Below are 12,109 nucleotides of genomic sequence, written 5' to 3'. Positions count from 1 at the left end.
TGAACGAGCCTTAAACTGATGGATTTGAATTATCCATTTTGGAATTTCTTTTTGTGTTGATAAACATATTATATTATCTTGAATCACAAGGCAAGAGAATGATGCTGGGGCATGCAGAAGATCGGGTTGTTACCCACTACGATGATGGGAATTAATAATCCTGATGAAACCCACAATTATTACTATATGGAATATAATTATAATGTCACTCGGGTGGTTGTTTTTACTTTTATACATATAAGAAGATATTTACTACTGATGGGGGCAGATATGATTGAAGATCCTGAATAAACTGTTGCACTAGCAAGCTATGTTATCCGATCATGGATGTTGGTTCTACCAATCCAGTGGAAAGACCTCAAAGAAGATACTATATGGATTATAAATTTAAAGTCATTGTCTTTTCTTCTTTTTTTATTTAGATATAATGGAAAATATAGACATATATTTTTAAGTAGTGTGGGCAGTGAATCAAAGATATTAAGAAATGTTGTGTATGGTAATTTTGTATGATAGTGGGTGAATAAGCTAGTTAGTAGATTGATTAGTCTAAGAAAAGGGATTTTTAAGTGATATATTTAGGGGAGTGGAGGAAATGGATAGAGTGGAATAAATGTTAAACTAGATTTTATGGGGAAGGCCGCTTTGAAATGTTATAGTAACATATATAGAAGATTAAATGTTAAAGTAGAACTTATCGTATAGTTTTAAAGTGGAGAAGTTATTCTATAATGTTATAGTATAATGTCTTTTTTTTTTTTTCCTTTCTTTTCTCTTTTCTGAAATGTATGCATAAAGGGGGATGTTATAATATTAATAATACTTTTAGTAAGTAAAGGTCAATATCTAGAGGAGGGAGTAAGTAATCTGTTATGAATTAGGGTTTGTTTGTTTTTTTGTTATGAAGAAGTCACAGGGGGGGATGGGTGGGGAGGGGGGGTTAGGGAGGGGGAGGGAGAGGGGAAAAAAAGGGGGGAAAATTTGTATTTGAAAACTTTTTCAATAAAAAAAAATATATATATCACACACACCCCTAGGACTTTACCTGGCTCTTCACTGGTGGGGCTGAACTGCACACCTGGAGGCTTCTTTGCAACCAGTTGACTCCAGCTCACCACGTTCCCGGGGAACTTCCACCTGTTTCTCAAGGCTGACAGTTGCTTCACTGAGAACTCAGAAAGGGCTCGGTCCCACAGGTTCACCTCACTCAGATCGCCCACGTAAAAGCTGGCCCCTGCAAGGTGACCCTGGTCAGCAAGACCCCTGCCTTATGCCATACACACACCGACAGATAAATGAGTAACTATAGGCAGGATGCTTCTCTCGCTTAGATACAGGCCTTACAGAGAAAAAGAAAGGCACTTGAGATGATAATGGCCGTCACTTCTGGCACCGGTGCAGACCTGCCACGGATACCACGATGCAAATCATCCCCCAAGTGACTCAGCCAGACTCACCCCCGTGGCCGCCCTCCAGCTGCCCTAGGCTCAGCCTTCCTCCCAGGGATAGCCCCTTCCACAGGAAGCCACCACTTTCAGACACGTCTGGCTGCCAGGTCTCTCCATCCACAAAGACTTTGAAGGGAGCAACGCCGGGAGTGTTGGTGACCGAGACAGCCAGGTGATGCCAGGATCCATCCAAAAGGAGGACTCGGGTGCCACTGAACAGCAGGGCTCTGCAAGAAGAACCAGAGCAGGACCTGGGAAAAGGCTCTGTGGCCCTCTCGCGCTGCTCATTCCCAGGCAAGGTTGTGTGGCCGATGGGTAGAGAGGGATGCCAGAGGGATGCCAGAGGATGTGGATTTGCAGTGTTCCCAGGAAGGGTGGGTCGATGGCACAGCCCCTGCCCGCCTCACCCCTTGGCGTGGAATTCCAGTCCAGAAGGGGAGAGAAGGAAGAGCGCAAACTCTGCCTGCTGCTGCCACTTCAAGGAGTAGCTGACTGCACACATCCGAGGAGAGTCCAGGAAGGCGCTTCGGATCCACAGCCCAACAGTGAAGTTGCACAGGTAGTAGTGGACGGCATCCTCCAGCTGCAGGCTGTTCCCGTGGGGGAAGCGCAAGTCAGAGGAAATCGGATACTCTGGAAGAAGATGCCAAAGGGTTGAGGGCATCCCAGTGGGACAACAGAGACTCCGTGACCCCTCAAAACACTCAGGAGAGCCCCAATCAGAAAGCTCTGAATTCTGCTTTTCCCTCTGATCTGGAGGGCTATCTTTGACCAGAGTTGCAGGGGACCTCTTGCCTCCTTAGTTCCAGTGCATGGCTATGAGATTGACTCTCCCAGAAGGGCTCCCTCCATGAGGAAGAGAGCAGAATGGCCACCGGAGAAGCAGCAGCCCATGCTCAGGCCCTTCTACCAACTAAGTGGGGTCAGGATGCACCACCCAGGACAGGCCTGTCTTCCTCCCCCTGAGGGGGTTGCTTATGTCCCTTGCTGTGCCTGCTTGGGGCTGGCTGGATCAACCTACCCAGGGAAGCGTTGGCTATGGTGGCTCCACTTATCTGCAAGGAGCTGATGTTCGCAAGGAAGGCATTTTGGCTGTCCGACAGCCGGAAGTGCTCCTGGTGGTTGAAGAAGCAGGCAAAGCCATCTGGGTAGCTGATGAAGCTCCAGGTGTTGAGGCCGGGGGAGAAAGGGGCACGAGGGTAGTTCTTGTGCACCAAAAATCTGCCCTGCTCACTAAAGATGCTGCCATGGATATGAGTGGCATTGTACTCAAAGATGATCAAGAAGAGGGTGCCATTTGGATGGAAGCAGGTCAAAACCAGAGAGAAGGTGGCATGGGCAGTCAAAGAGAAGGTGACATCAGCTGTGGCATAAGGACCCATCCCGCCCGGGAGGAGAAACCGAACAGGCTCCGGAGGGCCACAGGAATCTGCCAGCAAAGAGCAGAATGAATTAGGCCTCCTTCAAGGAAATCCAGGAAGAGCAACCTGTGAAGGGAATTTGCAGCTGGGTTCTGAAGTAGTGTTCGGATCATCTCTTGAAGGGATGTGAGGTTCCCAGCCATGAAAGGATCTGACTTTTCTAGAGCTTTAGATAAAAGTGAGTTCAACAGACCAGAGGCCTAGTCTTCTGGGCTTGGCACACAAAGGGATTCCCAAATCATGCTTCCCATTGTGGGAGTCACCACTGTGTTCCACAACAACACAAGTGTAAGAGGTTATTCTACAGGCTTCCACACTTCCTCCGTTATTTAGGAGCTCGAGTTGGCTTGAGGACTATTAGAAAAGGCAGCCTGGGTGCGGATCTGTCTGGCAATCCTGACCTCAATCCATTGCACTCACCGTACTGGAGTTGGCAGATGAAACCTACGTATTCGGCTGCGGGGCGCACCTGGCAAGGCCTGGCCTTCCACGTCCCATGCTGCCCGCCATCCAGAGGCCGAAGACTGAGCACCACGCACCGGTCCTGCCCTGCGGATGGGGCTGAAGGGAGAGGAGGGGGGAATGCCGGGCTCCGTCAGCCTCCCACGCCTCCAAGACACTCTGCAGCCTATTCTCACAAGTAGTGTAGGTTACAACTTTCTCTGAGATGGTGTGACAGGAAAGTTTTAAAATCCGTGAATGGGTTGTAAAGCCCTCGCTCTGTACAGTAAAGCTCCAACACCATTTTCATTAAAGTAGCACAATAACGTTATAGAAATGTTGTGCTGTAACAGGATAGGGATTTTTTTGTTCTGCCATTTATGATTTCATTTTAATTATAACCCAAAATGCTCTTTAAAAAAAAGGAAATGTCAAGACAAATAATAGATTTCAGGCACATAACCCAAGGGCCCAGAAAAGTACCTGCGTCCCACCGGAGGTAGGTGGGGGCCGAGGCATCGCTCCACTTCCACATGGCCTCCAGGTGCAGACCGATCCATAGGTACCAGCCATCCTCAGGAAAAGCACCTGGAGGGGAGGGGCAGAACCAGCAGGGATAAGACACCTGAAGAGCACTGGCCCCCTGGACACAGGCATTCTCCGAGGAGCAGAAGCAGAAAACCGAAGGAGAGGAGGTGGCTGAGCCTGACCGTTCCAAGTGGGTTACTTTTGATCAGCCTGTGCAACTTTGAAAACCGATCAGGAATCTCCACGAAGGCCCCGGGGAATTGGCAGACGTCTTACTTGAGAGAAAAGTATTCTCCTCTTCATCGTGGATAACGGCCAAGTTCCCTCCGAGCTCCTGGCAGAAAGACTGGGCCTCTCCCCACGACCTCTGTTCCCGCAACGATGGAAAATGGAAGACGTAGCAGTGAGAGCGGAATCGCACTTTTCTGGTGCTGCTGGAAAAAGCATCTGGACGAGAGAGAAAAAGGTGCGAGTTTCAAAAATGTCTGTGGAGATTCTCAAACATCCAGGCCGTGGTTTCAAAGAGAAACTGGTTTCACACCAAGGAGAAGGAATCTAGCAACGCTTTCTACTTCTCTGGAGAGGGCAGATAAATTCTCCCTGTTCGGAGCCACTCTACTACTAAGTAACAGTAAGAAAGCACCTTTTGCTTTCATGTCTCGAGGGTGAGTTGTCTAGTGTGTGTAACAGATCTGGATTAAGTCAGGTTTGATCAGGATGAGACACAGGATGCCTTTCTCTGCATTGCCAGGGTGCACACGCCCCTAATTTAATTCCATTTTCCACAGTATCTGTCGTATGTTATTCCTCCTCCTGGTTTGGGGTTGGGAGGGAGAAAGTGAGTCAGATGTTTTTCTTGCCATACCTTTCATCGGCTTCTCACAGATAAATGAGGTGCTGGCCTCGCAGTCCCAGTCTCTCCACTGCGCAGCATAGATGCCCACAAGCTGGGTGCAGTGCTTCTTCCCAGGGTGGCCCTGGAGCCAGTGGCTGGAGAAATTGAAGAACCCAAAACCAAGGCATGAGTTGGAGGAGACGCCATGCAAAAAGAATGTTTTTCGCTAGATGTTCCTTGACCTGGAGTCCCCCTTGGAAGATCTTCTCCAGTCAGGAGGCGATGGGAGAGGAAAGGCTGACTAGGCCACCTCTGCAGCTTTGTGTACGTGGGCTGAATCCTCCCTTCTCTTGGGACACCCACCAATCAAACACCAGACTCTTTCTTCCCTCACCTGTACCAACTCTGTGATATTGGAGTGCCATCCACCCAGGTGAGCTGAGCCTCTCGCCACGCCAGTCCAATCCAGAAGTATGACGCATGACCCCTGGCACCTTCGGTATGGTCCCTCAGGAACATCTGTGCCAAGGCAAGTTCCAAAAGCAAGGTTGAGGCCACAGCAGCATTTACTCTGCTCCTACAGAAAGGGGGCAGCCTAAAGCTTATGTATGGCCAGTGCAGCAACAGAGCTGTCTTCATGGCAGCTGGACCCAAGCCAACCACCTGCATGGGCAGTTTCCCCCGCAATCCTCTTTTTATTCCCCAAGAGAGTGCGGATTGCAAAGACCACCTCTTACTTGCTTGCTATAATCCTTGATGACCACCAGATCTGCCTTTTGGTCCTGACAGAAGGCTCTGGCCTCCTTCCAGGAGAGAGCAGGAGCAGTCGGGAGATAGAGGCAAAACTCATCTCTGTACGGGATCCACTTTGGGGGGCACCACCCCAGTCCTGCATGCATAAGTGGTACAGATGCATCTTGGATCAGAATTTTTGTTGCTAAACAGAAAAGGGCTGAGCTTTAGTCCTACGGTGTTTAGTTCCACTCAGTCCTACAACAGCTCCTGAGTTTCAGACACATCAGGCCAAGGTTCAACCTTCCCAAGAACGGCCACTTATCATGGATGATCTGTTCTTTGAACTAGAGGCCAGCTTTCTTTCTTCCTTGGTCTAGCAGCAACTTGGCCCTGATTCTGCAGGCAACCTTCTAACAGGTTCTGTGTCACTCTCTGTCCTCATTTACACAGCCAGACTCACACGGCCTGTTGGAATCCACAGGCTAAAAATCTTTCAATCCAAATCATAAAATGAGACTAGGCCGACCCAGTAGTGGAAGAAATGAGAGGGCATTAAAAGGAAATATTTTAAAATGAGGACTTGGAGAATGTGATAACAGGTCAGGCCAGCACGTCTTTCTGACCTGGGTGATAGCAAAAAGGATCTCAGTTCGCATAGATAAAAGGTTAAATGAGGTATCCTCTCACCAGAGCTTACGAAGAGCAATGCCAACGGCCCCCAGACTACCTTCCAGGGCGATTCTGCTCCACCCATCTCAACGGGTCCTAAAATCAGAGGAAAACCATCGTTCTTCTTCGGCAGCCTCCGGGATGTGGAAACCCCTTTAGGTGGACCCCCTTTCCACCATCGATCAAGCCAAGCTGGGCTCTCTCACTTGAGAACTGCCCGATTATTCGGCAACAGAGTCCATCTGGAACACCCGTCAGTAAAAGGAGGACCATAAAATTATATAGGGGGAGGGATGGGTTCAGGTATATATATCAGTATTATTAGTTATGAGTATATAATAGGGAAGTCTGGGGGGGAGGGTTAGGGAGGGCTAGGGAGGATGGGAAGTTTGGGGAGGGAGGTGGGGGGGTGAAAAAAAGGGGTGAAAATGTAATTGTAAAACTTTTGCAATAAAAAAAAAAAAAAAAAAGTAAAAGGAGGACCATTGTTTGAATAGGACTGGAAACTCCCCCTCCTACCACACTGTGCAACATGGGACATGGGGTCCTGCCAGGGAGCTGGGCATCCTCCTCCGCCCCATGGGCCGGGCAGCCAGAGCATCACCTCTCCTCCCTCTCTTCGTGATGGGGCCAAGACCTCTCAGAGACCCTCTGGGCCCTACCTGGCCCTGCTAACTCGAGGCAGGCTTCTCTGGTGAGGCTGCTGCCACTAGGCCTCAACGGGCCTCACCCAGGCAGGAACTGGAGCAAGAAGAGGGAGGGAAAGGATGGGGGCCAGTGCCGGGGGGGAGGGCAGGGGAGTGATGCAGTGTCCAAAAACCTCCCTAGAAACCTGACCCTCCGAGGCCTCCGAGGGCCAGAGCAACAAGAGACTGAAGCCTCTTGCGACAGACATACCTACCTGCCCGAATGCTTCCTACCTGGGCTTCCTCCTTCTCACCTAGCCACAAGCAAGAGCAGTGGGCCCAGGCGCCTAGGGCTCTGCCCAGGTCTCCCCCTGAGCCTCCCCAGACCCACCGTTTGTGGAGACCCTCCGTGGCTCCGAAAGGGAGGCGCGACCCATAAATGGGCTCCCCTTTCCAGAGAGGCTTTCCTTAAGAGTGTCCCCCGCTAGTTTCCCCTTGGTCTGGGGCTACCTACCGTTCCTCTGCACCTCCAGGTTCAGGCTGTAAGCTTTCGTGGCTGCCTTTTAAAAGCACACTCATGAGTAAGAACCTGCCTCCTTTTTTTTTTTTTTTATAATAACAGCCACTTATAAAAAATATCAACAAATACCAAGGCACGGAAAAATCACGAGCAGGTATATTAAAAACGATCAAAGTATCTCAAGCTAAAATAGGACTTGACAGATCAAGTAATGGTGCGTCAGGAAAGCAAAAGCAGCCAAACCTTTTGGATCCCTTCATGATTTGATACGGCTCTGGCTACTTGTCCTTCAAACATCCAAGATGGGCTAAATTCAGTATTTTCACTTGTGCCGAATTCGACAAGTGAAATTAAGAGAATGGAACTGAGAAACACCCGGTTAAACAACGTTTTTACCAAGTGTCTGAGAAGCACTTGGGTATCGCACATTTGAAAATCAAAATTTACTGTCCAGTACTGACTCCTCGTGAAATTAGCAGTTCTGTAGATCATCGATGTTAACTATTTTCTTCTATTTATGACGTAATTCATATCAGAAAATATTTTAATATTACTATTGCAGCACCTACAGTATGATATTCTTTCACTTGTGGACTGTCAGAAAGACGTTCCAGTTTTTGAAGAAGAGACTAAACTTTAAAAAATTAAGAAAATATATCTTTTACAAAACTTATAGAGTCAAAGAGTGTTACGCTGCTGAGGTTCAGCCCCCAATAGAATCACACCCAAGCATGTTCTCCAAAATGGAAAACAGAGGAGGACTGAGGGTGTTTGCTCCAAGGACGCCTGGTGCCCAGTCCAGCAAAAAGACAAAAAGGAATCAGGGGAGGATAAAAGAGGGGAGAAGAGCAGAATGACAGAACTGGAGAGTTGGAGGGACCTTGGAAGTCTTCTAGTAGGACCCCCTTGCTTAAGCAGGAGACCCTTTACCATTTCAGACAAATGGCTCTCCACGTAGGAACTGCCCTCCTCCGTAAAAACAGCAGCCATTCCAGACCTAGTGCTTCTCTGGAAGCAGCCTGTGGCTAACTAAAAAGAGACTAGAGGCAGGGTCCAGGCCATCGGATGTATTCGGACAGGCACTTGCCACTAAGAAAAAAATAAAACACCTTGCTAAGAACGCAACCTGAAGATTAGAACCAGCTGGCTACCCTCTGTAGCAATGCCCAGCTTGCCATCACCAAGCAAGCATTGAGGAGCTGGTGCAAGATTTGGGGCTGGAGGGCTGGTTAGGAGATTGTGCTAGAAAACCACCAGAGCAGGGAAGTCCTGCAAGATGCAGCAAAAAGATTTTCAGAAAATCCTGGAATCTGAAGTCCAGCAATGAGCAGCAAAGGCTTCTCCTTCCTTCCCAGTCAGTCCCTCAGGCAGGCAGGAAGCTAATTCAGCTCTGAAAAGCTGCAGCGGTTCCACAGCAGAGTGTGGGGTCGCAGGGGCAGCAGCAGCCATTCCGGGGAAGGCAGGGCTGGGGTTCAGGCAGAACTTCCTGGCACGAGCCGCTCGGCTGCTCCGTGATGACTGGCTTCTCCTTGGAGAACTGCTCCAGCTGCAGCCGGCCTCCCTGCCGGGGAAGCACCTTCTCGGATTTGACGGCGAGGAAGGCCGCAAGGTCCAAATCAAGCATTGCCACCCCTCCGCGTGGGGTGGGGGTGTTTTGGCGGCACTGGGGACACGGGATCCACCACTGCTCATTGGCCACCACATTGAGGCGCCGGATACAGGCCTGGCAAAACGCATGGCCGCAGTAGAGGCGGCGAGGGAGGCGGGCAGAGAGGTCATAGCAGCAGTAACAGATGACGCACTCGAGTTTGAGGCTGCTGGGACTGGGGACAGCGGCCTCCGGGCTGGGCTTGGCAGCCTCATCGTCCTCAGGCCCAGAAGGCAGAGCAGTCCTGCAGGGAGGAACCAAAGAGAAGAGCCGTTCAGGGCCAGACGTAGACCAGACTTTGGGCAGCAGCTCCAGTTGGTCTCAGTCGCCACTGTTTCAAGTCTGCCTGCTGCAGAAGGCCGTCAGCTCAGGGGCTGCCTCTGAATGCCCATCAGTCTGAAACGCCTAAATCTACTCCCGGTTCTGTTTCTGAAGCTCAGAACTAGAGTAAAAAAATAAAAATAAAGGGTGGGGGCGGGGAGGGCACAACTTCCCAGTCACATTGTGATCTGGACAGCCAGGTTGCTGGCAAAGGAATTTCAGGTTCCAGGTGATGCCTTATTGCCTTGGAGGCACCGTCTGCAATTTTTAATGCAAAGGTGTCCAGCAAAACCAATCCCTTGAAAGCAGGGGACAACCAGTTGACCAAGCCAGTCACTTAAGAGCCTTAATTCAAGTGAAAAGCGAGAAAATTAGATGGAAACCCCTCCCAAATGCAGCACCCCAAAAGGGGTGACCTCCACAAATGGCCTCCAGGCTGTGGTCAGCAGGCCACGATCCCCTGCGAGAGCTCACCTTACCCAAAGCCAAAGAGCGGAGGCCGATGGGGCTCTGTGGCTACACAATCGGCAGGCCGGTTTCTGTGGGAGAAACTTACATTTCCTGCTCCTGCTGCATCTTCATTCTCCTCCAGAGAAAGAAAGGGAGGCTGACAGCTTCTGGCCGCAGCCTCTCACGCTGTTAAATTATACGAGAGGTTCACATTTCAGGCACAGTTGCTGGTACTGTATCTACCAGGGGAGATGCAGGAGGAGGCCAACTTCACGAGATAGAGTTACTGGTGTCCTGGCCAACCATAGCCACAGAAACACAATTATATGCTCCTTCCTTGCCTGCCTCCTCCAACTCATCTCCCCAGCACCGCCCTGGATGTCAGTCATGAAACCATGAAACTTTTGCACAAATGCCTGAAGTGCTCACCTCCCACCCACAGGAGAAACGACCCCTAGGATTGAAAGAGAGAGAGAGAGAAAGAGAGAGATTCTAGTGGCCGTAATTATGTGGAATATGAGGTATAGAATCTCATTTGTCCAAAACTGGAAACAACAACATGCTCCAACAAACGCGATGATTATAAAAAAGATGCTGGAGTGTGCAGAATCAGATACGTTAATGATGGAACTTAAGGACAAAGAAGAAATGATTTATTATGAAACATGGAACAGACGGTATGATTGGCTGGAAAAGGAATCTAAAATTAATGGATAGTGTATAGCAAAAGAGAAGATATTATAATGGAATGTTATATTTAATGTGTAGTAGGTATGTATACTGTATAAAATGTATTGATTATATGAATAAGTATGTAACAAACAAAAGGTATATGTATATAATTGGCTGAAAGATAAATTGGATATTACTACAAATGCCGGTATTGGAAAGCTGTAAAAGTGTAACAAAGATTTAAAAGATGTAAACGTTGAATAAAAACAATTTTAAAACAGAGAGAGGGAGGGAGGGAGAGGGAGAAGCAGAGGGAGAGAGACTGTTCTTTCCTAAGTCCAGGACTGTCCAACAGGCTGGGAAAAGAATACGTGGAAGAGAGGAGCTGTTGGCTGGAGGAGCTTCAGGCGAGTCTGTCAGAGAACCCCCCTGGCAGTGGTGAAATCACAATTTTTTTTACAGTTCTGTGGGCATGGCTTGATGGGCGTGGTATAGCTTGGTGGGCATGACTTGATGGGCATGGCAGGGGAAGGATACTGCAAAATCTCCATTCCCACGCCACTCCAGGGGAAGGATACTGCAAAATCCCCATTCCCTCCCCACTCCTGGGGGAAGGATATTGCAAAATCTCCATTCCCACCCCACTCTGGGGCCAGCCAGAGGTGGTATTTGCCAGTTCTCCAAACTGCTCAAAATTTCCACTACTGGTTCTCCAGAACCTGTCAGAACCTGCTGGATTTCACCCCTGCCCCCTGGGCAATGTGGAGAACAGCCTGGGGCCACACTGCTTGCAACAAGAGATCTGTGTGTGGGGGGGGGGCATGGGATGTGAGGCTGCTGGTAGAGTTGTTCCTTCTGCAGATTCGGATTAGCCTCAGGGATACCGTTCTCCGGCCTGAAACCACAACCTTGGCCAATGGTCTAGAAGGGGACTTTTCACCAGCAGCTCCCTACTTGGGACTCCTTTCTCTGCAGGAAGGATACTCCTCTGTGGGCAAATCTTAAATCCCACTCAGCCTCTTATTGGTTGCTTTAAGGCTCAGAGTTAGTCCCTGCTGTTTGAAATGGCAATCTACTAGCTTTCCAGATATGCCGCATTAAGCATTTGTTGTAAACTTGCCTTCTGAAAGAAAGATAAGAAAGTGAAATAACAATCCCACATTTCTGAAAAGTTCAGAGTTGGTCCACTGTTCCATCTTGGGGCGCCTATTTTTCATAAAGTCCCCATAATTTCCAAATGGACTGAACAATAAAAGGAAGCAGGAAGAGAATGGGACTGCTTCAAACCAAGAGATGCTTTGCTCATCCTTCAGATTACCCTCTTCCTACAGACAAATCCGGATATTTGGCTGCCAGAAAGTCCAGACAGGGTCGCTGCCCCCTCCCCCTCCCCAGAAGTCAGGCCCCACCAAGGAGGGCAATGGAAGGGCCGGGGCCGAGCAGAGGCTGCTCGTCCAAAGTCTTCCTGGAAGGGCTGCTGACAGACGTTGCCCTGCATTCTGGCTGCAATAACTAAGATCAGAGGGCAGAAGAGGCTGTGTGCCAACCCTGCAAAGCCTTGCCCTCACGGGGCATGTAAGACATTCTACGATGCCTCACTTCATGAAGCAGCTTCATTGCAAGACAAGCAATGGGGCAGAGGGAGGAAAGGCCGATGGAGAGAAAACGCTGCTGTGTGTGCCAGACCCAGAGCAAGCCCGCTCTTGCCTGGTTTCCTCCTGAACAAACAGCCAGCAGTGGGGCAGGCACCCGCCTGGCCACATTCCTCAAAATCTTCACAGAACGGGGGTGGGGG

General features: G+C 49.5%; 2 protein-coding genes across 10 annotated transcripts in view; both read right to left on the bottom strand.

The window, feature by feature from the left end:
* LOC117676650 (uncharacterized) overlaps nt 1–12,109 on the bottom strand; it is a 29,294-nt gene that overhangs the window by 11,663 nt on the left and 5,522 nt on the right. For 8 of the 9 annotated variants that reach the window (XR_015730126.1, XR_015730127.1, XR_015730128.1 and 5 more), the window contains exons 2-12: nt 6,096–6,173; nt 5,411–5,562; nt 5,068–5,192; nt 4,704–4,828; nt 4,115–4,285; nt 3,794–3,898; nt 3,290–3,430; nt 2,470–2,877; nt 1,856–2,081; nt 1,458–1,675; nt 1,046–1,234 (exon numbers count right to left, since the gene is read on the bottom strand). Coding sequence is in view for 6 of the 9 variants with exons in the window: in XM_087879653.1 (XP_087735779.1) it covers nt 1,046–1,234; nt 1,458–1,675; nt 1,856–2,081; nt 2,470–2,877; nt 3,290–3,430; nt 3,794–3,898; nt 4,115–4,285; nt 4,704–4,828; nt 5,068–5,192; nt 5,411–5,562; nt 6,096–6,162 (1,927 nt within the window). In the remaining 3 variants the exon portion in view is untranslated. Of the gene's footprint in view, nt 1–1,045; nt 1,235–1,457; nt 1,676–1,855; nt 2,082–2,469; nt 2,878–3,289; nt 3,431–3,793; nt 3,899–4,114; nt 4,286–4,481; nt 4,568–4,703; nt 4,829–5,067; nt 5,193–5,410; nt 5,563–6,095; nt 6,174–12,109 lie in introns of those variants that run through there. The other variant, XM_034436286.2, reaches the window with a different exon arrangement.
* On the bottom strand, nt 7,467–9,942 carry RNF224 (ring finger protein 224). Its single transcript, XM_034436301.2, has 2 exons — nt 9,749–9,942; nt 7,467–9,115 (listed from the first exon to the last, which is right to left on the bottom strand). The coding sequence occupies exons 1-2, from the start codon at nt 9,772–9,774 to the stop codon at nt 8,608–8,610; spliced, it is 534 nt and encodes a 177-aa protein (XP_034292192.2). The 5' UTR covers nt 9,775–9,942; the 3' UTR covers nt 7,467–8,607.

This window comes from Pantherophis guttatus, chromosome 16, assembly GCF_059756535.1.
Source record: "Pantherophis guttatus breed Tessera chromosome 16, ASM5975653v1, whole genome shotgun sequence".
NCBI classification, from domain to species: Eukaryota; Metazoa; Chordata; class Lepidosauria; order Squamata; family Colubridae; genus Pantherophis; species Pantherophis guttatus.
Note: the sequence above shows the minus strand (reverse complement) of the source record. Positions and strands in the feature narration are given on the sequence as shown.